The sequence below is a fragment of the Lithobates pipiens genome, unplaced genomic scaffold, assembly GCF_037356315.1.
Source record: "Lithobates pipiens isolate NorthernLeopardFrog02 unplaced genomic scaffold, aLitPip1_a1.2 Scaffold_8, whole genome shotgun sequence".
Lineage (NCBI taxonomy): Eukaryota > Metazoa > Chordata > Amphibia > Anura > Ranidae > Lithobates > Lithobates pipiens.
The window spans coordinates 326137856-326162739 of NW_027507903.1; the positions used below are offsets into that span (position 1 = coordinate 326137856).

The following is a 24884-nucleotide window of genomic DNA, read 5'->3' on the forward strand; positions in this document are numbered from 1 at the left end:
ACCACTTGACCTCTAATGCCCCGTACACACGATCCGACTTTCCGGCGGACTGGAATCCGTCGGACAATTAGATCGTGTGTGGGCTCCATCTGACCTTTTCTTCCCAAAAGTCAGACGGACCTAGAAATAAAACATGTATTAAATCTTCCCAGCCGGAAGTCCATCGGACCCAGTTCCTATCGGGAAGCCCGTTCATCTGTATGCTGGTCCGACAGACCAAATACGACGCAAGGGCTGCTGCATCACCTGCCCGCGAGAATGTTTCCAGCGCAAACCTATCGTGATGGTTCTCGGCAGCAGGATACTGTACATCGCGCACTCTCTGCAATAAGAAAAACACATTTTCCCTTTTGCAGCGAGTGTGAGAGACAGGCGGCAATGTCCCTTAGGTCTGGTATGGATTTTAAGGGGAACCCCCTATGTCAAAAAAAGGGCATGGGGTCTCCCCAAAGTCCATAACAGACCCTTATCCAAGCACGCAGCCCGGCCGGTCAGGAAAAGGGGTGGGGACGAGCGAGCTCTCCCCCTCCTGAACCGTACCAGGCCACATGCCCTCAACATGGTGGGGGTGGGTGCTTTGGGGAAGGGGGGCACCCTGCGGCCCCCCTTCCCCAAAGCACCCACCCCCCCATGTTGAGGGCATGCGGTCTGGTACGGTTCAGGAGGGGGGGCGCTCGCTCGTCCCCACCCCCTTTCCTGACGGGGCTGCGTGCTCGAATAAGGGTTCTATATGGACTTTGGGGGGACTCCCAAGCTGTTTTTTCCGGCGTAGGGGGCTCCTCTTAAAATCCATACCAGGCGATGAGGCTCGCAAGGTGTCAATCTCACCGATGAAAGCTGCAAGATTGACTTCCCTTTCTAGTCCCGTCGTACCTGAAGTCACGTTCAAAATGAACGGACTTTGGTCCATGTGTGGGGAAGTCCGTTCATTCTGAAAGTCCGTCGGAACTCTGCCAAAAGTCCATCGGGAAGTGCGTCAGACCTAGTCTGCCGTAAAGTCAGTTTGTGTGTGTGCAAGTTAAAGGTATGCTGTGGTGTCTGACACCAAACTGTCAGTCGTAGATTCTTTAAGTCCTGTAAGTTGTGAGGTGGGGTCTCAATGGATCACCACATCCCACACATTTTTTTAAAATTTTTCTTTTTTTTTCTTTTACATAACAAATAATATACTAATAATATAAAAATATATACAAATAAACAAGAAAAAACTCAGAACAAAAAAAAATCTCTTTTCCCCTTTTCCCTTCCTCCCCTCTCTATCTTCCTCTCTTTTCTTTACTGCTCAGTTAAGCTGATAAAACTTTAACAGCAACACATTTATTTCATTATTATCAAGCATGTCAAAAATTCCAGAAATATTCCAGGGCAACCGATACACTGTATAAAAAGTTAAACATGCCAACCTGCTCTTCAAACAGTACCTCTCTTTATTATGCGTTTAGGCTGTCGCATGGAGCATCTATCCATCCAAGGATGCGTTTCATTAAACATAGGTGTGTTTTTCAAACATAACATGTTTATGCATTTCCCGGATACAGTCTCCCAAGGTAGGAGGGTTGGACGAGACACAATGAGAAGCTTTCAACTTACGGGCCATAAAAAGGGATCTTATAATGGCCACTACCTGATCATGTTCCAGATTGTTGGGCTTTATATACCTTACATCCCACAAATGATTGGATTGGGATCTCGAGAATTTGGAGGCTAAGTCAACACCTCAAACTTGTTGTGTTCCTCAAATCATTCTTGAACCATTTTTGTGTTGTACATTATCATGCTGAACGAGGCCACTGTTATCGGTTTCCATGAAGCGGTATACTTGGTCAGCAACAATGTTTAGGTTGGTGGTATGTGTCAAAGTAACATCCACATCAATGGCAGGACTAAGGTTTCCCAGCAGAACATTGCCCAAAGTTCAATGTAAAAGAAAACGTGATACCAGACCATGACACCTTCTTCCATTGCTCTGCGGTGCTGTTCTAAAGCTAGCATGGGCACCATGACCTGTCTGCAACTACACAGCCCCATACACAACAAACTGTAATGCACTGTTCTGACACCTTTCTATTGGAAATCAGCATTAACTTTTCAGGAATTTGAGCTACAGTAGCTCTGCTATTAGATCAGACTACACGAGCCTTTGCACCCCACATGCATCGGTGAGCCTTGGCTGCCAATTACCCTGTAACTGGTTTGATGGTTTTCCTTCCTTGAACCACTTTTGGTAGGTCCTGACCACCGCAGACCAGGAACACCCTTCGAGAGCTGCACTTTTGGAGATGCTCTTACCCAGTCATATAGCCATTACAATCTGGCCCTTCAAATGAGATGGTAGTTACAATATACAGTATCTGTAACTTTTTTTTTGGTTAGTATTTCCCAGTAAATAATTAAAGTAAATGCTTTCTCTTGATGACTCTTTCAGATGGATGAAATTAAAGCAAAAGATAGGATCATCTTCTCTCTTGAAAAAGAGCTTGAGACACAAACAAGCTCCCTGCAAAAGCTTCTGTTACAGAAGGAAGCCTTGGATGAGCAATTATTTTTAGTTAAAGAAGCTGAGTGCAATGTTGGAAGTCCCAAGCGTGAAATCCCAGGAAGGGCAGGGGACGGATCAGAGCACTGTGGAAGTCCGGTAAGATATAACTGTTTTTGACAGGGTAAAATACAGTGGTTAATGAATAACAGCTAGTTATAAAGAAATTTAGTCTACATGGAAACCCCCCATCTGCTTCAGTAACACTTACAGCTTCATACCTGTCTGCTTCAGTACATTATATAAACACTTACAGTATTTCATGCGTTAATGTTCATTGCGGTGTTCAATTCAGATGAATTGTGGAGGTGCATTCAAAATGAATGGCATTGCAGCACACCAATAGACACAAGGTATATAATTGCGTGCTTCTGGATGTGAAGAGTCCTCACAGTTCCCTGTTGTAATTTATGGGTTTTACCCATTGGAAATGGCAGTCAGTCACAGATGTCTCTTGCAGAATTTTGGTGGCACTACCGTTTCTCAAATATGTATATATATATAAGGAGAAAATCAAATTGCGCAACTACTATCTCCTTAACTCAGCACAATGGTGTCAAAAATTAAAAACAATAAATATCACATAAAACACGTGATCTTATTCTTTTAAAATCATATGATAAGCAGCCACTTAAACTTTCAAAGAAATAGAATATTTCAGAAATGATCAGTAAAATTCATAGACAAAACATGTCATCAAATAACACTAATCATTAGCATTATCACTTGATAAATGATAAGTTATATATAGTATCTAACTGAATAACCGATGTATAACAAAACAGCCTATTGAGATATTAAAGGCTCAGTATAAGAAGAAGTATCAGATGGTGATAGAGGGGTGAAAGTCCTAATAAGTGATGGTAACAATGTTTTGTCTGAAGATAGTGCTCCCTTCCACCAGATTGCTCCACATGTGCACCACGCTCCCCTTAGGGGTTCAAACTCACCACACTTCCGATATCAATGAGCCTCAATTACAATTCCCACGTCTCTGCCTTCTTATGCCCCAATCCTTCTAAGGCAGGAAAAAATATGGGAAATTGTACTAATATTAGACAAACACCAAATAAGTTAATTGCCATGGCTTACTTATTCTATCATATATGTAAACTGATAAACCTAAACCTGTTTGCTTTTCAGGACTTACGCAGAAATCAGAAAAGAATGGCGGAATTAAATGCAACAATCCGAAAACTGGAGGACAGAAATACATTGCTTGGGGATGAAAGAAATGAATTGGTAATATTTTTCATTTAACTTAATGTATTATTTTATTGATAAACATGTAGATATACATAAACTTAAAGCTTTTTAGCTTTTTTTTTTTTTTAAAGTTTTGGAAAGATTTGGGAATAGTAAATACTATCAAGTTTTTATTGCTACCCATGGCCAATTGAGGATATTTCACCTCATTTCTTTTCACTGTGACATCAACAGACATTATAATAGGAGCAGTTGTCACTGGGTCTAGAAGGTACAAACAGTAATAATAGCCCTTACAGAGGATCTATCCCTTCCCCATTTGATTGCGCAAAAAGTCTTTCATTGCATGCTTTGACCACATAATTTCCTGTCCCGACAGAAAGTGAGAGGAAATTTCTTCCAGCAGGGACATTGCAAATTAAAATCTGACAGTTTCTAACTCTTCCCCTTCTGGTCCATACCTAATAATCAATTTAAACTTTAATGCCCAGAATTGTTAGCCCTCACTTCCTGTCCTAGTGACAAGCTGTTGTTCTCTGGCAAATAAAAACACAGAGCGCCACTCTAATGCTGGCCATACACTATACGTAAAATCGCTCAAACTCGTTTTCGAATAGCGAACACTCGGCTGTAAGAACAAACGATTCTGCCATCATGTAATGACTGAATTTTGATCGATAAATTGTTCAATGGAGATTAATTAATCAGTTTTTTAATTTTTTTCTGTCACATATGCCTAGTGCAAACAGTTCGGGCGAGAAACACATTTACCCTTCAGTTTATCGTTCGTTTGGCAGAATTTTCCAACCTGTTCCTAAGATTTTTTAGCTCTGAAAAGTTGAAACCAATTTTCTATTTGTGCCCATTAACTGGACAAAAACCAAATGAATGGTCCAAATGACAGATTTTCTCAAGATTTTTCAGCTAGTGTATGGTCAGCATAAGTGCAGCATGTACAAAACCAAACAGGTTTATTAGACAATTGTCAAGTTACAAAATAGAAAAGAAAGTAGCGCTTCTTAGACCCACCACAGGTCAAAAGGTTCACAGCACAAGGAAGGATCTGGACAATCCAGAGCATCCGCTGTTCGAGTGTGGGAAGAGGTCCACCCGATGGTGCACTGTGTACCAGGAAGCTCAGTATGGTCGTGGGAATCACATGGTCGTGGGATGCTGAACACCAGCGGTGATGTCAGTGCTGGAGGTAGGAAAGAGGGGCGTGGCTAACACCTTTCAGAGACACCCATGGTTGTCAAAGGTAATCGGGTGATGTCGCTTAGCCTCTATTTGTAGTGACGGAAGGCAGTGCCCAACTAAGGGGGAGAGACCAGGTTTAGTTTTCGGCAATATGCTTTGTAAGCATTGAAGATACACCGCAGCAGCCAAGACAGACATAGTATACAGCAGAAATATGAAAAACAACAAAAATACATGAATATACATAAGGTTAAAGTTACAACCATATGATTACAAAAGCATAGCACCATCTCAATGATATGCACATTATTATAATAAACAAATAGAAAATAATGAAAACAATCAGCAGCAAATATAGTAATAACCTCGTAAGGAACTTATGTCTATAGATATGTAAAATAAATTAACCAGTTCCCGACCAGCGCACACCGATGTACGTTGGCAGAATGGCACGGGCAGGCATATTGGCGTACAGGTACATCCAATCTTTAATGCCGCCCTGCCACCGCGAGCGTGCTGCCGGCGGCGCGCTTGTGTGCTGAGTCCGGTCGTGGGTCCCGCGGGCTCGATCGCCGCGGGCATACCCGTGATCGTCTCACGGGGCGGCTGAACGGAGAGATGCCATTGTAAACAGCATCTCCCCGTTCTGCCTAGCAACAAGTGACGCTGATCTCTGCTCCATGTGATTGGAGCAGAGATCAGTGTTCACTATATGAAAGCTTAGCCCCTAACAGTTAGTAACACACCCATAGGAACGCTTAACCCCTACACTGCCACCCACTGGTTAACCCCTTCACTGCCAGTGTCATTTACACATGAATCACTGCATTTGTATAGCAGTGATTGCTGTATAAATGACAATGGTCCCAAAAATGTGTCAGAAATGTCCGATGTGTCCACCATAATGTCGCAGTCACAATAAAAATCACTGATCGCCGCCATTACTAGTAAAAAAAACTTATTAATAAAAATGCCATAAAACTATCCCCTATTTTGTAAACGCTATAACTTTTACGCAAACCAATCAATAATCACTTATTGTGATTTTGTTTACCAAAAATATGTATAAGAATACGTATTGGCCTAAACTGAGGGAAAAAAATGTTTCTTTATATATTTTTGTGGGATATTTATTATAACAAAAAGTAAAAATAATGCGTTTTTTTCAAAATTGTTGCTCTATTTTTGTTTATAGCGCAAGAAATTAAAACCGCAGGGGTGATCAAATACCACCAAAAGAAAGCTCTATTTTTGGGGAAAAAAAGGACGTCAATTTTGTTTGGGAGCCACGTCGCACGACCGCACAATTGTCAGTTAAAGTGACGCAGTGCCAAAACGCAAAAAGTGGTCTGGTCTTTGGCCACAAAAATGGTTTGGGGCTGAAGTGGTTAAGGATGTGTAATAAAAAAATATGTACTAAAAGGAAGCAAAAAATCCTAAATGATGTACGGTTTATGAATTTTTGTAAAAAAGGATATGGTATGTAAGGACTATACAATGCCTTGCAAAAGTATTCACCCCCTTGGCTTTTTTTTTTTTTTTTGTTACATTACAGCCTTTGGTTCAATGTTTTTTAATCTGAATTATATGGGATGGATCAGAACACAATAGTCTAAGTTGGTGAAGTAAAATTAGAAAAATATATACACAGTACATAAAACTATTTTTCAGAAATAAAAAAATGATAATTGGCCTGTGGGTATGTATTCACCCCCTTTGTTATGAAGCCCATAAAAAGCTCTGGTGCAACCAATTACCCTCAGAAGTCACATAATTAGTGAAATGATGTCCACCGGTGTGCAATCTAAGTGTCACATGATCTGTCATTACATATACACACCTTTTTGAAAGACCCCAGAGGCTGCCACAACTAAGCAAGATGCACTACTAACCAAACACTGCCACGAAGACCAAGGAACTCTCCAAACAAGTAAGGGACAATGTTGTTGAGAAGTACAAGTCAGGGTTAGGTTATAAAAAAAAATCCAAATCTTTGATGATCCCTAGGAGCACCTTCAAATCTATCATAACCAAATGGAAAGAACATGGCACAACAGAAAACCTGGCAAGAGACAGTCATACACCAAAACTCATGGACCGGGCAAGGAGGGTATTAATCAGAGAGGCAGCACAGAGACCTAAGGCAAGCCTGGAGGAGCTGCAGAGTTCCACAGCAGAGACTGGAGTATCTGTACATAGGACGACAATAAGCCATACGCTCCATAGAGTTGGTCTTTATGGCAGAGTGGTCAGAAGAAAGCAATTACTTTCAACAAAAAACAAAATGGCACGTTCTGAGTTTGTGAAAAGGCATGTAGGAGACTCCCAAAATGTATGGAGGAAGGTGCTCTGGCCTGATGAGACTAAAATTGAACTTTTTGGCCATCAAAGAAAGCGCTATGTCTGGTGCAAACCCAACACATCACATTACCCAAGGACCACCATTGTGATGGCAGCATCATGCTGTGGGGATGTTTTTCAGCAGTCTGGACTGGGAAACTGGAAAGAGTTGAAGGAAAGATGGATGGTGCTAAATACAGGGATATTCTTGAGCAAAACATATACCATTCTGTGTGTGATTTGAGTTTAGGACAAAGGCTCACCTTCCAGGAGGACAATGACCCCAAACACACTGCTAAAGCAACACTTGAGTGGTTTAAGAGGAATGGCCTAGTCAAAGCCCAGACCTCAATCCAATGGACAATCTGTGGTCAGACCTAAAGATTGTTGTTCACAAGCGCAAACCATCCAACTTGAAGGAGCTGGAGCAGTTTTGCAAGGAGGAATGGGCAAAACATTCCAGTGGTAAGACGTGGCAGGCTCATAGAGACTTATCCAAAGCGACAAAAGGTGGCTCTACAAAGTATTGACTTTAGGGCGGTGATTAGTTATAAACATTGACTTTTTCTGTTATTTTGTCCTATTTGTTGTTTGCCTCACAATAAAAAATAAAAAACATCTTTAAAGTTGGAGGCATGTTCTGTAAATGAAATGATGCAAATTCTCAAACAATCCATGTTAATTCCAGGTTGTGAGGCAACAAAACATGAAAAATGCCAAGGGAAGTGAATATTTTTGCAAGGCACGGTATATGATTTTGTAGCGGTTACAGACTTATTAAAAATAGATCAAAGCCTTTAAGGATAATGACAACGATTATTAAAAATGGAATGTTACCCAACATATAAAAGCACTATAGGGCATATATTTTAATCAACTTCAGATGTATATTAGTCTATATCAAAATATATAAAATCAATGCAGACAACATGACCAATGGAAAGTTTAAATGACCGTATTTTTCCCAATTTCTTCATTCAAGCCATGAGGGGTCAGTGAGTTCAGGGTGTAGATCCAAAAAGCTTCCCTCTCGCATAAATGCTTAAAACGTTCAGTGGGTGGGATGACTGAGTATGGACATGATCACTGAGTAAAAATAAATTAAAAAAAAAAGCCTAAGAAAAGGAAACAAATGCAGCCATCACAGCTAAGAATTGGTACACTGGAATATAATATGTTTGCTTTTGGGTTTAATACTGCTTTTACAGGGATTGAAATTACATATTTAAGTGGATGTTGGCTGAGTGGCTAAATCGATTATTCATTGAACTGTTTGACAAAACAAAAAAAAAAGATAACCTTTTAAATATGTTCTGAAAGCCAGCAACAACAAAAAATGATTAGATCAACAGTAATGCAATGCTGTTTTCTTTAGGCTGTGTGATCACTGGTGTAATCCATCAGGTTGTTCCAGGTCTGGTAAAAGAAGAATTATGGATGTACATGCTGAACTTATGTTTTTCATGGACCTTCTGTAAACTGACTTTCCTTCCTACTACATATATTATAATTAATTTAGCTACCTATTCCATCACCTGTAAAATCCCATATAAGGCCTTATGTACACTAGGCATCAAAAACACAGCTTTTAAGGATATTTGCCGATTTATTTATTTTTTTCCTCCCCTCAATGTTAGGCTATGTATCCATGCACCCATAGGTGATTACAGGGGTTTAGAGGCAGAGAAAAAAAAAACATCAAACACATCAGTGTTCAGGGGAGGAGGGTTTTGGCAGAAAAAGCACCCAACACACCTAAACCACCCCTTACCCTATCCAGTTTAAAAAAGTTTTGCCTATAGTTCTACTTTAAGGAAGCACAGGCTACTCTTTTTCATATACCTATTGTACATACCATATATGAAGTATAATAAAGGGTTCAAAGTTCCAAAACTATTTAGGATTAGATGTTTTAGAAACAGGTTGATTTTGACACCCTTCCCAGTAACAAACATCCATCTTACCTGTGCTCCCCTGCAGCTCCGTTTGATTTTTGAGACTTTTCTCAAGTCATAGTTTCACGCAAGGTTATGGACTCTTCTCATGTTGTAACACTGGTACTTGATTATTGACCCAGTGCTGTGACATGGAGTGAGTCATGTGCTTCTCCTTATCCTGAAGTACAGGTATTTTTTTGCCTTCATGTGGATCGAAAGAGCTGAGGGGGAGTGAAAATAAGTTAAAGTTGTGCTATTGGGGGAGAAGAATTAAAGCAATCCTGTTGCTTTGCCCTACATGGGCAAATAAAGGCTCAATTTAAGCAATAGTGCCATTTTCCCAGAGAAGAAGTAACAGGTCTTTGGTTAGCATGTGAAAGGTGCCCACATGTTAGCTGCACAATGGATCAAAGTGTAGTTTGTTGTATTTTTTTGGGTCAAAATCACAAAAGTAAATGTGAATAATGCTTTCAATGGTTTAAGTGTTTGTAAAGTCAATAATAAAAAATATCAAACATGATATACTTACTTGCTCTATGCTACAACCCCGATCCACCTCTTTTTGGGTCCCCCGCCGGAGCACCTGGCTCCTCCTCTTTCTGGTGTGCCACAATAGGAACCTGCTTCCTATGGTGGCACACCTGCAGATGAGTACAATGCTGGATCGAGATCGGGCTCAGGTAAGTACAGTGGGGCAAAAAAGTATTTAGTCAGCCACCAACTGTGCAAGTTCTCCCACTTAAAAAGATGAGAGAGGCCTGTAATTGTCGTCATATGTATACCTCAACTATGAGAGACAAAATGTGGAAACAAATCTAGACAATCACATTGTCTGATTTTTGAAAGAAATTATTTGCAAATTCTGGTGGAAAATAAGTATTTGGTCACCTACAAACAAGCAAGTTTTCTGTCTCTCACAGACCTGTATCTTCTTCTTTAATGGGCTCCTCTGTCCCCCACTCATTACCTGTATTAATGGCACCTGTTCGAACTATAAAAGACACCTGTTCACAACCTCAAACAGTCACACTCCAAACTTCACTATGGTGAAAACCAAAGAGCTGTCGAAGGACACCAGAAACAAAATTGTATACCTGCAACAGGCTGGGAAGACTGAATCTGCAATAGGCAAGCAGCTTGATGTGAAGAAATCAACTGTGGGAGCAATAATTAGAAAATGGAAGACATACAAGACTGCTGATAATCTCCCTTGATCTGGGGCTCCGCGCAAGATCTCACCCTGTGGGGTCAAAATGATCACAAGAACGGTGAGCAAAAATCCCAGATCCACACGAGGGGACCTAGTGAATGACTTGCAGAGAGCTGGGACCAATGTAACAAAGGCTACCATCAGTAACACACTACGCCGCCAAGGACTCAGATCCTTCAGTGCCAGACGTGTCCCCCTGCTTAAGCCAGTACATGTCTGGGCCCGTCTGAGGTTTGCTAGAGAGCATTTGGATGATCCAAAAGAGGATTGGGTGAATGTCATATGGTCAGATGAAACCAAAGTAGAACTGTTTTGTAGAAACACAACTCGTCGTGTTTGGAGAAGAGAGAATGCTGAGTTGCAACCAAAGAAAACCATACCTACTGTGAAACATTGGGGTGGCAAAATCATGCTTTGGGGCTGTTTCTCTGCAAATGGAATTGTATGACTGATCCGTGTACATGAAAGAATGAATGGGGCCATGTATCGTGAGATTTTAAGTGCAAACCTCTTCCCATCAGCAAGGGCATTAAAGATTTAACGTGGCTGGGTCTTTCAGCATGACAATGGTCCCAAAAACACCACCCGGCAACAAAGGAGTGGCTTCATAAAAAGCATTTCAAGGTCCTGGAGTGGCCTAGCCAGTCTCCAGATCTCAACCTCATAGAAAACCTTTGGAGGGAGTTGAAAGTCTGTGTTTCCCAGCGACAGCCCCAAAACATTACTGCTTTAGAGGAGATTTGCTTGGAGGAATGGGCCAACATACCAGCAACTTTGTGAAGACTTACAGAAAACGTTTGACCTCTGTCATTGCCAACAAAGGATATATAACAAAATATTGAGATGAACTGTTGATATTGACCAAATACTTATTTTCCACCATAATTTTCAAATAAATTAAGTCTTATTTTGCAAATAATTTGCAAATAAATTAATCGGACAATGTGATTGTCTGGATTTGTTTCCACATTTTGTCTCTCATAGTTGAGGTATACCTATGATGACAGTTACAGGCCTCATCTTTGTGGGAGAACTTGCACAATTGGTGGCTGACTAAATACTTTTTTGCCCCACTGTATAAGGGGGTTGAGGGGGTGATACACATCCTGAAATATTTTATATCTTAATGCATGCATTAAGGTAAAAAATGTTTAACGTTTACGACCATTTTAACGAAACTTTTCCATTTCCCAAGCATGTTATCTTTATAGTGTGTCCCATATGCTGTTTCAAACACAATTCTCCTTTCCTCAAGACTTGAAGACTAAACAGGGCTGTTAATGATATGCAAAATATGAAAAGTCAGTAGCTAAACCTTCTTATGTATCTATATTCATGGCACTAGGCTAATGACATGCAATATCAGTGAAAGGACAATCACAGAAATGACAGCGGTGTCTTTGACACTCAGGCTCTGATTGGTAGCTTTGCTTTACCTTCTGTATGCAGTGTGACAGGATGATAACTTCCAATGAGAAATAACTGGGTCCCTAGGGACAGATTGAAGCAGAGCTTTTGTTAATTGATTATGCCTCAATGAGTTGTTTAGAACTGAATAGTTCTTATTTGGCAGTTGTTTTTGTAAACATTAGCAAAGTAAGGGCTTGTATTTAATTGTAGTGGAAATCACAACAAAGCCTTTAAAGTGATTGTAAATGATCACCTTGTAAAACAACCCATTCAGTTTTTAAAATTGAAATGAAAGTAACGGTCCATAGGAATGCTAAGTTAGCCCTATTATACTGTCCAATACCTGGCTTATACACATCACAGCAGAAGCTGGCCACATGCCTTTTTATTGTAGCTAAACAGACCATAGCTCAAGCCTGGAAGACTCAATGCGCAGCCTTCCATGAAGTAATGTCCAGTATTGTGAACGATTTGCATGCCAAATTTCTCAATGTTTGGGAACCATGGATCTCTTATGAATTCCCCTCACTCCCACCGACCTGTTTGGGCCTTGTCTAATTGCTGTCTTTGGGGCTGCAGAATTCGAGTTACCACCTTCCTCTCTGTCTTGCCTATGACCCTCTTTTCTTGTTTTTTTTGTTGCCCTCACCTATTTTCTAATTCCTCTTTGTTCCTGTTCATGCTGTTGCCACTTACTTGCACACAAAGTGCCTCCCTGCACATAGACTTTGGGGACATGGCGTTTTTGCAGTTTTCATTTTTCAGTGTCATCCCAAAATTTCTGACTTCTGTCATTTTGGTTAGCGTAGTTGCAATCTTTATTGCTCGATTGTAATGTTTACCCATTTTCTAACCCCTGCATGGGCGATTTAGGGCCGGTTCACACTGCGGGCGATGCGAGGCGACACGACTTGCCTCGCCGCGATCTGACAAGTCGCCCCCGTTCTGTACAATGGAACCGTTCTGAGAGGAGCGACTCGAGTCGCTCCGACTCAGAAAAAAGGTTCCTGTACTACTTTCGGGCGACCTCGGAGCGACTTGCATTGACTTCTATACAGAAGTCATTTGCAAGTTGCCGCTGAGGTCGCGGCAGGTCGCGGCGAGGCAAGTCGGTGTCGCCTCGCATCGCCCGCAGTGTGAACCGGCCCAAACAAGCTTGCTTTTGTATTGTGTTTATTCTCAAAACCTATAAACATATTGAAACAGAAAATTGAAATGAAAGGCAAACGTTTGTGTATATATATAAAAAACACATTTTAAATACCTTGTTTTTCCTTTTTTATTTTTAAGTGATCACATTCTCTCTGCTCCCTCTGTTCTCCGCTGCATAAGAGCTGGGGGAGGAGAAGCAACAGCACACTGATCTTCCCAGTGAATGGCTTTGCAGGGGGGGGGGCGTGTCAGGACAAGTCTGATCATTGGAGGAGAGCAGGCTGAGTTCCTAGAATATACAAAAACAAAGAGCCTAAAAAAGTAATGAAGGTATTAAATAAATAAAATGTATGATACAAATATCATTCAATTAAAATGTGCCAAAAAGTGCCAATGCCTTAGTTAGGGCCGGTTCACACTGCGAGCGATGCGAGGCGACACCGACTTGCCTCGCCGCGACCTGCCGCGACCTCAGCGGCGATTTGCAAATTACTTCTGTATAGAAGTCAATGCAAGTCGCCCCGAGGTCACCCAAAAGTAGTACAGGAACCTTTTTTCTGAGTCGGAGCGACTCGAGACGCTCCTCTCAGAACGGTTCCATTGTACAGAACGGGGGCGACTTGTCAGATCGCGGCGAGGCAAGTCGTGTCGCCTCGCATCGCCCGCAGTGTGAACCGGCCCTTAAGGTGCAATCCGTGACTTCATAAAAATAATATTCATTAAACATTCAAACAACAAAGTCCATTGTGATAAGCAAGTGCAAAGTTTTCATTGAAAAAATTGATTGGTGTATAGATCAATCACATCCTCTAATGGTCAATGCCAGTGCTCTTAAAGTGACAGTGCAGTGCTATTTCACTTCAATTCACTCCATGTGCGTTGTGCCCCAACCCCAATGGGTCCAGACTCACCAAATGTAGTTGACCTCTTATGGCTCATGCCAAAAGGGATCAAAATAAAGCTATCCACAGCTCCTCTGTGTGTGGCTATGTGTGCTTAATGTGGTTTCTTTTTACACAGACCAGTTGGAGCTCAACATGTGTATGAAGCAGAAACGGATATCATTGCACAAAAACGTGTTTATTAAAACACATCATCACATCATAAATAACTACTCGCATTGTTAAGTGCCTCCCCGGCACCCAGGGATCATCTGCCTGTAATTATTATAACTGACAATTGCCGCCACTCAGAAAGCGCAAGCTGATGCTGTCCGTGTATGGACTCAGAGAGCCGAGAGAACCACTCACCCCTACTCGTATGGGTTACATCGCTTATTTAGACATCATCAGGAGGCATCTCCTAATGATGTCTAATTGAGAGACGAAACCCGAAAACCTGCACTGTCACTTTAAGAGTACTGGCATTGATCATTAGAGGGTGTGATCGATCTTTACACCTATCAATTTTCTTTATCGTACATCATGGGACACAGAGCCATAGTTATTAACTTAATGGGTATATAGGCACCTTCAGGTGATGGACACTGGTATACCCACTACAGGAAATGCACTCAACCTATATAACCCCTCCTCCTTTCAGGAGTATCTCAGTTTTTTCGCCAGTGTCTAAGGTGTTGGTCATGAGTGAAGATGTGCTCTGAAGAGCTCCAAGCTGGAGGGATCCCATGCTGGATTTAAAAAGCTTCCATAGATTGGATCCATCCAAAGTGCCACTAAGGCCAAGGTGGATGGTACCCAGGCCTTGGATAAGAAGAACAATCTTTTGCCTGTAATGCCTCTCTTTGTAGGGCTGGACCCCAAGACTGAGGACTTTTTTGGTCATGCTACATTACCTTAAGTTTTCCTGAGGGGTGCTATACAGGTCCAAGGCAGTGGACCCCCTATAATAGGGACCCAGTCCTTGAAGGTTTGCTAACACAGCCCGGCGTGATGGATGAAGTTTAGATCTGTCTGTTACAGCAGTATCCTGCAGTGAGGAAAAGGTAAGGGAAGAAGCCTAGGAACTGTAAAAAGTTCACCTATGCTTTTTTTCTTCCATAATTAAAAATGTTGTCATGCCTAAAGTCTCCACTAGAGGGAGTAAATGCATACCTTAGTATGTTGCTTCTCAGTCAGCTCAGAAGTCCCAGATAAACAGCATGTGTGGGGTCTCAGCAAGCCGGGGGGATCATCATCTAGACATTTCCCCCCTGGGCAAGGGAGGTACAACTTTTTACTTAGAGTTTATTCTTCTATTCCCCACAAAACGTTTTTAAACTTCCCGCCTTCAGGCCTCCCTTGCTTCCCCTCTCACTCAAGGAGCATATCAATGCCGTGCATGGACTAGGGCTAATTAAAACAGAGGGGGGATGTTGATTGACGGAGGGGGAGCATGGCTTACGGATGTGGCTAAGGTGAGGCACCGCATGTAAGATGTAAGTACACAAGGAGCACACAGCACAGGCGCTGGGGACAGAGACAGACACTTACAGCTCACAGCTGTAGCAAACACACAGGACACAAGAGCGCTGGGAGCACATAAGGGATGCAGGCATTTCCAGTACAGGAAATAACATTGATAACAACTAAAGCTGAAATGTATTAGCATTGTCTTTTGCTAAACTATTGTGCTCAGCGAGTTGTGCATTTACTTAGTGCCTCTGTTTTTTTGTGCCCAGCACTATGGCTCCCAAAAAAGACACCCCAAAGGTATCAAAAATTGCTCCCCCAAGCATTGGGAATTCCAGTCGTATCTCCACACTGTCATCCTCACCTGAAATACCAGATATGGCAAGCCAGGGTGAGTCATTGGGACCAATTGGTGGTGCAAATGCTTCTCACATTTCAGCCCCTGTATATGTGACTGAAGATGCATTTTCCTCCACCCTGCAGGGCCTAGAAGGAAGATTAGTGACTTTAATCGCATTTGCTATCCAAAAGGATAGGAAGCATGCTAGATACCCCTCCCCCACCTCAGACCCCTTACCAAGGGAACAGTGGGTAGAGGATGATCAGGAACAAGGGCAAACCGATTACTCCTCTGCGGAGGAAACAACGGTAGTTGAACCTTTTTCAGCCTCGCAATCTGAAAAATTGCTGATACAATCTCTTACAGAGATGGTTCATGCCTCTTTCAAGCTACCTCTAGCAGAGTCAGCTGATAGTTCTGTTTCTTCTTTAGGTTCCTTAAAGCCTTCACAGCCTTTTCATGTGTTTCCTGTACATACATTATTAGAAAAGCTTATTTATATTGAATGGGATCACCCAGATAAGCTTTTTCTCCCTCCAAAGAGATTCACAGCACTCTATCCCATGGAGGAGAAATTCACCAAAAGATGGAAGATACCAGCAGTTGATGCTGCGATTTGCAGTGTGAATAATAGTCTAACTTGTCCAGTAGACAATGCACAAATGCTTAAAGATCCAACTGATAAAAGATTGGAATTTCTGTTAAAATCCTCTTTTTCTTTGGCAGGTGCGGTTACACAGTCTGAAGTTGTGGCAACAGGCATCTGTCAGTCCCTAAGGGACCAGTTTAGACAGGCCCTTAAAGAGGTCCCTGCACAACAGGCCCTCGACTTGGTCAAACTACCAAAGGCGCTATGTTTTACCATAGACGCCATGAAAGATTATATTCACCAGGCGTCCCGCATTGTGCTTGTTCTAGTACACATGCGTAGGACCCTGTGGTTAAAAAATTGGTCAGCCGAAGCACCTTGCAAAAGGCTTCTGACTAGTTTCCCTTTTCATGGGGATCAACTATTTGGGGAGGATTTTGACAAATACATCCAAACGATTTCTAGTGGGAATAGTACTCTTTCGCAGGTCAAAAGAAAGTATAAACGTCCTTCAGTTAAACTGACTTTTTCCCCTGCGCCAGGGGCATCCGCCTCTAGGCAGTGGCGACAGCTTCCACCATCAGACTTTAGAGGAAAGCCTCAGGGTCAGGCCCAGGCACAGAAGAAGACCTGGGGCCATAAATCTGCAAAGAAGAATATGAAAGCCTCATTATGAAGAGGCGCCCCCTCCTCGCCAGAGTGGGAGGAAGACTTCTGCGATACTCAGAAATCTGGCAAGAGCAAATTCAGGACAGATGGGTCATCTCCACGGTGTCTCTAGGATACAAACTAGAATTTCGGGATTTTCCACCATCTCATTTTCTGAGCTCAAACGTTCCCAAAGATCCAGGGAAAATGCAATCTCTGTTTCAGACATTAAACCGATTACTAGCTCAGGGAGTGATCATACAGATCCCCACAGAAGACCAAGGTTTGGGGTTTTATTCAAACCTCTTTACGGTATCAAAACCGAATGGAGATGTTAGACCCATTCTAGAGCTAAAAAATCTAAATTAGTTCTTGAAGATCCGTTCCTTTCGCATGGAGTCGATCAGGTCAGCAGTTTCTATCCTACAAGGAGGAGAACTTCTGGCTTCTATCGACACCAGGGATGTATATCTGCATAACATTATATTTGCCGCTCACCAAAGGTTTCTGCAGTTTGAAGTAGTTTGTAGCCTTGCCCTTCGGGACAGCTACAGCACCCCGGATGTTCACAAAAGTACTGGCCCTACTTCTAGCCAGGTTAAAGGCACGGGGAATAACAGTCTTGGCTTACCTAGACGAAATATTGCTAATAGACCAATCGGATCATTTGGAGCAAATTGTACGCAGTACAACCAATTACCTGGAAAGTCCGGGTTGGATTCTCAACCTAAAGAAGTCATCCTGAAAACCGCTAAAAAAGTATTTGGGTCTGATCATAGACACAGCCCAGAAAAAGTGAGTTGGTATGGATGGTCAGGTCGAAAGGAGATCCCTCCATTCACCTTTGTATGAGGTTGTTAGGAAAGATGCTGGCTTCATTCGAAGCAGTTCCCTATGCCCAGTTCCATTCCAGAATGTTGCAAAACAGTATTCTGCTTGGAACAAAACGATCCAAGCTTTAGATTTGCCAATGCAGCTGTCCTCAAGGGTGTCCCAAAGCCTCAATTGGTGGTTACTAACCCAGAATCTGCTAAAAAGAAAATCCTTCAGACCAGTTATCTGAAAAGTGGTAACGACAGATGCCAGCCTTTTAGACTGGGGGAGCAGTACTAGAGAAGACAACTGTCCAGGGACAGTGGTCAAGAACCGAAAGAGCCTTGCCCATAAATATCCTAGAGATTCGGGCAGTACGTCTGGCTCTGAAGGCCTACACTTACAGGTTACAGGATTGTCCTGTCAGGATCCAATCTGACAATGCCACAGCGGTGGCCAGTATCAATCACAAAGGGGGCACCAAGAGTCTTGCAGCGCAGACAGAGGTGAACCATATTTTAATTTGGGCAGAAAGGAATGTTCCGTGCCTGTCGGGAGTCTTCATTCTAGGAGTAGAGAATTGGCAGGGGGACTACCTGAGTCGCCAGCAGTTATTCCCGGGGGAATGGTCTCTTCACCCCGACATTTTTCAGGCTGTTTGCCAAAGATGAGGGACTCTGGATGTAGATCTTCTAGCCTCCAGATTCAACATGAACATTAACTTAGCGTCCAGGACAAGAGATCCACTTGTATGCAGAACAGATACGTTGATGACCCAGTGGGATCAGTTCTTACTGATTTCTGCATTTGCCCTATTCAGTTGCTGCCTCAACTTTTTTGCAGGATCAAGCTGGAAAGAAATCCGGTAATTCTGGTAGTATCAGCATAGCCCAGAAGGTTATGGTATGCAGAAATCGTAAAGATGGCGGTGAGGAAGCCATGGTTCCTTCCACTAGGGCCAGACCTACTCTCACAGGGGCCGATATTCCATCATACCTCACGAACACTAAATTTAACGGCTTGGCTATTGAAACTCACATTCTGAAGAAACATGGGCTTTCCGGGTCAGTTATCTCTACTTTAATGAATGCAAGGAAGCCAGCTTCCAGAACTATATATTATAAAGTCTGGAAGGCTTATGTTTCCTGGTTGGCACCCTTGGACATAAATCATAGGCTGAATTCTTGCCTTTCTACAATTAGGGGTAGAAATGAAGTTGGCCTTGAGTACTATTAAAGGCCTAGTCTCAGCTTTATCGGTCTTATTTCAAAGACCGCTTGCTAGTCCGGGGTTCTATGCAAGGGGTGATGCGGATTAATCCGCCAGTTAGATCACCTTTGAACCCTTGGGACTTGAATTTAGTTTTGTCAGTGTTACAAAAACAGCCATTTGAACCAACACAGCATATTCCCTTAGTCCTTCTGACAAGGAAGCTGATGTTCTTGGTTGCTATATCCTCAGCATGGAGGGTTTCGGAATTGGCTGCTCTTTCTTGTAAAGAGCCATACTTGATTATTCATGAGGACAGAGTAGCGTTACGCCCTCGTCCAGATTTTTTGCCAAAAGTGGTCTCAGGTTTTCACCTGAGCCAAGATATTGTCCTGCCATAGTTTTTTCCAAAACCATGTTCCAGGGAAGAAAAGTCACTACATTGTCTTGATGTGGTGAGAGCCGTCAAAGTCTATTTAAAGACGACTGCTCAGATTCGGAAGACTAATGTCTTATTTATTCTGCCAGTGGGTCCTAAGAAAGGACAGGCAATGTCAAAATCCACTGTTGCTAAGTGGATTCGGACTTATGATTTAAGGGATAAGATTCCCCCTTTTCAAGTCAAGGCGCACTCTACCAGGTCAGTTAGTGCTTCTTGGGCAGTTCTTCACCAGGCCTCCATGGCTTGCATCTGTAAGGCCTCAACTTGGTTTTCAGTACATACATTCACCAAATTTTATCAGGTGGATGTAAGGGGGCATGAGGCTATCGCCTTCGGGTGCCGTGTGCTGCAGGCAGCAGTATAAGTCCTCAAGTCTGGGGGTACCCTGTGGGTTGTCTCTCCCTCCCCTCAAATAGCATTGCTATGGGACGTCCCAGTAAGTTAATAACTATGGCTCTGTGTCTCATGATCTACGATAAATAAATTAGGATTTTTATAACAGCTTACCTGTAAAATCCTTTTTTTGGAATACATCATGGGACACAGATGTCTCTCCCCTCTTTTGGGGTTTAGATATCTTGCCTTGCTACAAAAACTGAGGTACTTCTGGAAGGAGGAGGGGTTATATAGGGGAGTGATACCAGTGCCCTTCACCTGAAGGTGCCTATATACCCAATAAGTTAATAACTATGGCTCTGTGTCCCATGATGTACTCCAAGAAAAGGATTTTACAGGTAAGTTGTTATAAAAATCCTATTTTTTCGATGAAAACTTTGCACTTGCTTATCACAATGGACTTTCTTGTTTGAATGTTTAATGAATATTATTTTTATGGAGTCACAGATTGCACGTTAATACAGGCACTGGCACTGTTTGGCACATTTTACTTGAATGATATTTTTATCAAACATTTTATTTATTACCACTTAAGGACCGCCTCCTGCACATATACCTCGGCAGAATGGCACGGCTGGGCACAAGCACGTACCTGTACGTTGCTAATTAAGTGCCCAGCCGTGGGTCGAGAGTGCGCCGCCGGCGGTGCACTCCCGACCCGGTCCTGAGCTCCGTGACCCGATTGCCGCTGGTGTCCCGCGATTGGGTCACAGAGCTGAAGAACGAGGAGAGGTCTGTGTAAACAAACCTCTCCCCATGCTTCCTATTGAGCCTGTCACTGATCGTCTGTTCACTGTTCTAGGGAAAGATGATCAGTGACGTCAGACGCCAAGCCACGCCCCCCCCTACAGTTAAAAAAAAAACACACACACTTAACCCCTCCCGCCCCCTAGTGGTTAACTCCTTCACTGCCAGTGTCATTTACACAGGAATCAGTGCATTTAAATAGCACTGATTGCTGTATAAATGACAATGGTCCCAAAAATGTGTAAAAAATGTCAGTTAAAGCAACGCAGTGCCGAATCGCAAAAAGGGGCCTGGTCCTTTGGCTGCAAATTGGTCTGGGGCTTAAGTGGTTAAACCCCTTCATTACTTATTTAGGCTCTTTTGTTTTTGGATATATCCAGCACATATATAGATTTAAAAAAGAGTAGTGCACTTTATACCATTTGTCTCTTTAAAATCAATGGAGTAGTGCACTTTATACCATTTGTCTCTTTAAAATCAATGCGTCTGCATTGAGAGAATGCAGCTGCCCTGAGCTTGTTGCTAATTAACATTGCGCAGGTGTTATAATATTAGCTTGTGTTTCCAGCATAGTTAGGGAACTGACCACGGTGTGTTCTCCTGCTTTGTGTGGTCAGATTTTAATAGGAAAGCAGAGGTAATGGCAGGAACACCAGTGATTTTACACAAAGGAAGCAATACAAAGAGAACAGGATACTTTTTCATACAAGCACATGGTACAGCAGACACATCAGGAATTTGAAATGCTGGGGTAACAAACACTTTAGGAAACAAAGTTCCTGTGTCGGATTTAAAACAACTGTATCATGATAGACCCAGTGGCCTTGTGCCTTGAAAGCCATTTTAATTTCTAGCCATAGAAAAATGAGCATTATATACTGTAGCATGCTTCAGTAACAAAAATGTTGTTCTAGTTAAATAGGTATTAAAAACATGTAATTGAGAAGATCCTGCAATTTTTATCTGTGAAATATTAGATTTTGACAAAAAAATATTTTATAATTAACAGTACAATGTTGGCTATCAGAAGAAACATTAATATCAATAGGTGGTGATTTAAAAAGGTCATTCTAGCCAAAACTAATATTTCAGTGTTTGGTAGATGCCAAAAGGTTGAACCAACTAGCAGTTTCTTACATCTCTCAAGGACTATGGTGGTTGGATCTCTGTGCCTCTGTTTGCAAGCCTCCAATGGCTATAATGCAGGAGGGCAGGGGCTCCACACTCTGTAATAAGTGTATATATTGTGTAGCCAAATACTTTGTTATTTGATATTAAGAGGAATGCAACAAAGGATTGACAGCCTATGGTTGAGAGGATCCCAAAAACTCAAAGTAGGGCAAGAATGGAACCAAAATGTAAGGACTGGAGTCCCAAGAAATAAAAAAAAACAGTGGATGAGGAAGTCAACTAGAAGACTCTACCTGTAAATAAAATATTACTTTTTAATGGGCCGACCATTTAAAAAAATTACCTGTATGACCATCTCTCAGCATAAACAGTGTGGCTAGGCATGAACATGTTTTCATGGTAAGCAAATAATAATTGTCATAAATTACAAATAATATGAACCAGTTATTTTATTACAAATTTCTAAAGTTAGATCCCAGTATACAGAAAAGCCATTTTTAAGAAATCATATTTTATTATGTCTTGTTTCCAGCTGCGGAGAGTTAGGGAAGCAGAAAAACAATGCAAACCTCTGCTGGAAAAGAACAAGTGCCTCACTAAAAGAAATGATGAACTAATGCAATCCTTGCAACGTATGGAGGAGAAGCTGAAAGTCCTTTCAAAGGAAAATGCAGAAATGGTAACTATGAAGAACACAAAATGTGTTGTGATATGGAATGTTTAAAAAAATACAGACATTATTTCATAGTTAGTAAGGTTGAATAAAGACACCAGTCCATCCAGTTCAACCTGAGTGAGTGTCTACAATTGTCCCCATCCCTGTACATTGCACACTCATATTGGTCCCTACCCTCAAGGAGCCCACAATCCAAGGTCCCCATTCATATACTAGGGCCAATTTTGAACAGAAGCCAATTAACCTACCTGCATGTCTTTGGATTGTGGGAGGAAACCGGAGTGCCCAGAGGAAACCCACGCAGGCACAGGGAGAACATGCAAACTCCAGGCAGGTGGTGTCGTGGTTGGGATTCGAGCCAGCAACCCTTCTTACTGCTAGGTGAGAGTGCTACCCACTACACCACTGTGCTGCCCAAATAATAATGTAATAATAATGTAATAATAATGTAATAATTGCAATCTAAAGTCTTGAATTTTTGTAAAAATCTCCCGGATAGCCATCCTATCACATGCCTAAGCTCTGTGCTAATAACAAACACGCAAAAATGTTCACATAACAGTAGTGCAGTCAGGATCATGTTAAAGTGGAACTAGGCTGTCAGTTGATTGGTCTGTACAAATTCGGCACAGTACCGAGAATAGAGAGCAACTGAGCATGTGCAGAGCAGGGTGAAACCAGGTATTACTGGATTTTAAACAGAATAGGCACATATTTTCAATATTTTACATAGCTTTACCTGCAAAAGGGGCCAGCCGGAAGTGATCCAGTAGGACTTCATTTTCTGACTAACTTATCACTTTAATTGACAATTTTTACTGCTCTAGCAACCTGTAGAGCAAATAAGTATCAGTTATTATGCCTGACCATGTGCCCTTAATTTCATGATAATATTGGAAGCTCTGTTGCATTGTACCAACACCCTAGGGTATTCATAGCATACTCAGTAAGGACAGGAATCTTCAGTGACATTTACAACCATGGTGGCTCTATTAAAATGGAATCTCTGACAAATAATGGATCAACTTGGTAGGTAACCTGTCATCTTTTTGTACCATGCCTTGGAAATATGGTAGTAGTTCATGACTTTATGTCACTGGGGACATTGCTTACTATGATAAAATATGACATGAAATAAAAGAAATATCCACATTTGCTCACTGATAATTTAATGTTTACCAAATGCATGATGCCCTCTGTTCCTGATGTGGTACAAACTAAAGAACAAAAATTGCAGTCTTCTATTAATACACATTGGGGCTGATTTACAAACGGTTTGCGCCATGAGTTGCGGGGCACGCCGATGCGCAATGGGCTTTTTCATATTCACAAAACATTTGCGCCTGCAACATAGTGCAATTCCCCATTTATTATTATATTCTCGGTGCACGGGAGTCGGCGATCGGTGTGCCGCTATAGACATGGCGCACGCATTCTTCAACTCACAATATAAAGAAGGTAGAAGTGCCAATATTATGGGGGTGATGTGGGTGCTGTGAGGAAGTATAGTTATAACTGTCCAAGTAACAAATATGCCCAAAATAGAATGGAAAAGTAACTTTCTCTGAGTAAACTTGCTGCGCCTACAAATACACTTACAACTGCGCGAGGTCAATTTATGCACTGTGCATGCGCAAGTGGCATTTGCTCACGTTCAAATGCTTTGGTTCACTGCGCCGGCAAAATCTTAGTAAATGTCAAGCAACGTAAATGCATTCGCATAAGTTGAACAGGCGCACCTCTAAACTTGACTGTTTTTTTTGTTTTTTTTACGCTGGTTCACTTTTATGTTTGTTTTTTTAAGGCTATTTGCACGCAGGTCATGTTAGCATTAATAAAAAAGCAAAATTAAGAAAAAAATTAACCCCAAAAAAATGGCGTGGGGGTCCCCCTCAAAACCAGACCCTTATCCGAGCACGCAACCTGGCAACCAACCGTTTCTCTTCTTCTGACACTTATATAACGGAACCATATGTCAGAGGGCCCTCTGCTATATAAGAAGTTTCAGAAGAAGAGAAGCGCCACACAGTGGGAGCCTCCCATTGAGCGGAGAGGCCCGAGAATGAATCGGGGAAGAAGCGATGCCGCGGAGGAAGATGCCGGACAAGAAGCAGAGGATCGGAGGAAGAAGCAGAGTAAGAAGAAGATGGAGGAAGAAGACTCTAATAATCAAAAACTGGCTCTTGTCATTTTTAACTTTTTTGGTGAAATGGTAGGGGTACAGTAACATCTTACCATTTCACACGGGGGGGGGGGGGCGTTATCTTCCAGATTCCGATAAGCCCCCTGCCGGCAGACCCCCACAACCAACGGCCAGGGTTGTGGGGATGAGGCCCTTGTCCTCATCAACATGGGGACAAGGTGCTTTGGGGGGCTACCCCCAAAGCACCCTCCCAATGTTGAGGGCTTGTGGCCTGGTATGGTTCAGGAGGGGGGGGCGCTCTCTCATCCCCCCCTCTTTTCCTGGGGCCTGCCAGGTTACGTGCTCAGGTAAGGGTCTGGTATGGATTTTGAGGGGGGCCCCCCCATGCTATTTTTTATTTTTTTTGGCGCG

The 24884-nt window shown here is 42.2% G+C and overlaps 1 protein-coding gene across 5 annotated transcripts in view; it reads left to right on the forward strand.

The window, feature by feature from the left end:
* Nucleotides 1-24884, forward strand: part of JAKMIP2 (janus kinase and microtubule interacting protein 2) — a 189614-nt gene that overhangs the window by 98266 nt on the left and 66464 nt on the right. For all 5 annotated transcript variants that reach the window (XM_077472953.1, XM_077472954.1, XM_077472951.1 and 2 more), the window contains 3 exons: nt 2426-2635; nt 3680-3778; nt 22187-22333. In XM_077472953.1, the coding sequence (XP_077329079.1) occupies nt 2426-2635; nt 3680-3778; nt 22187-22333 (456 nt within the window). The remainder of the gene's footprint in view (nt 1-2425; nt 2636-3679; nt 3779-22186; nt 22334-24884) is intronic.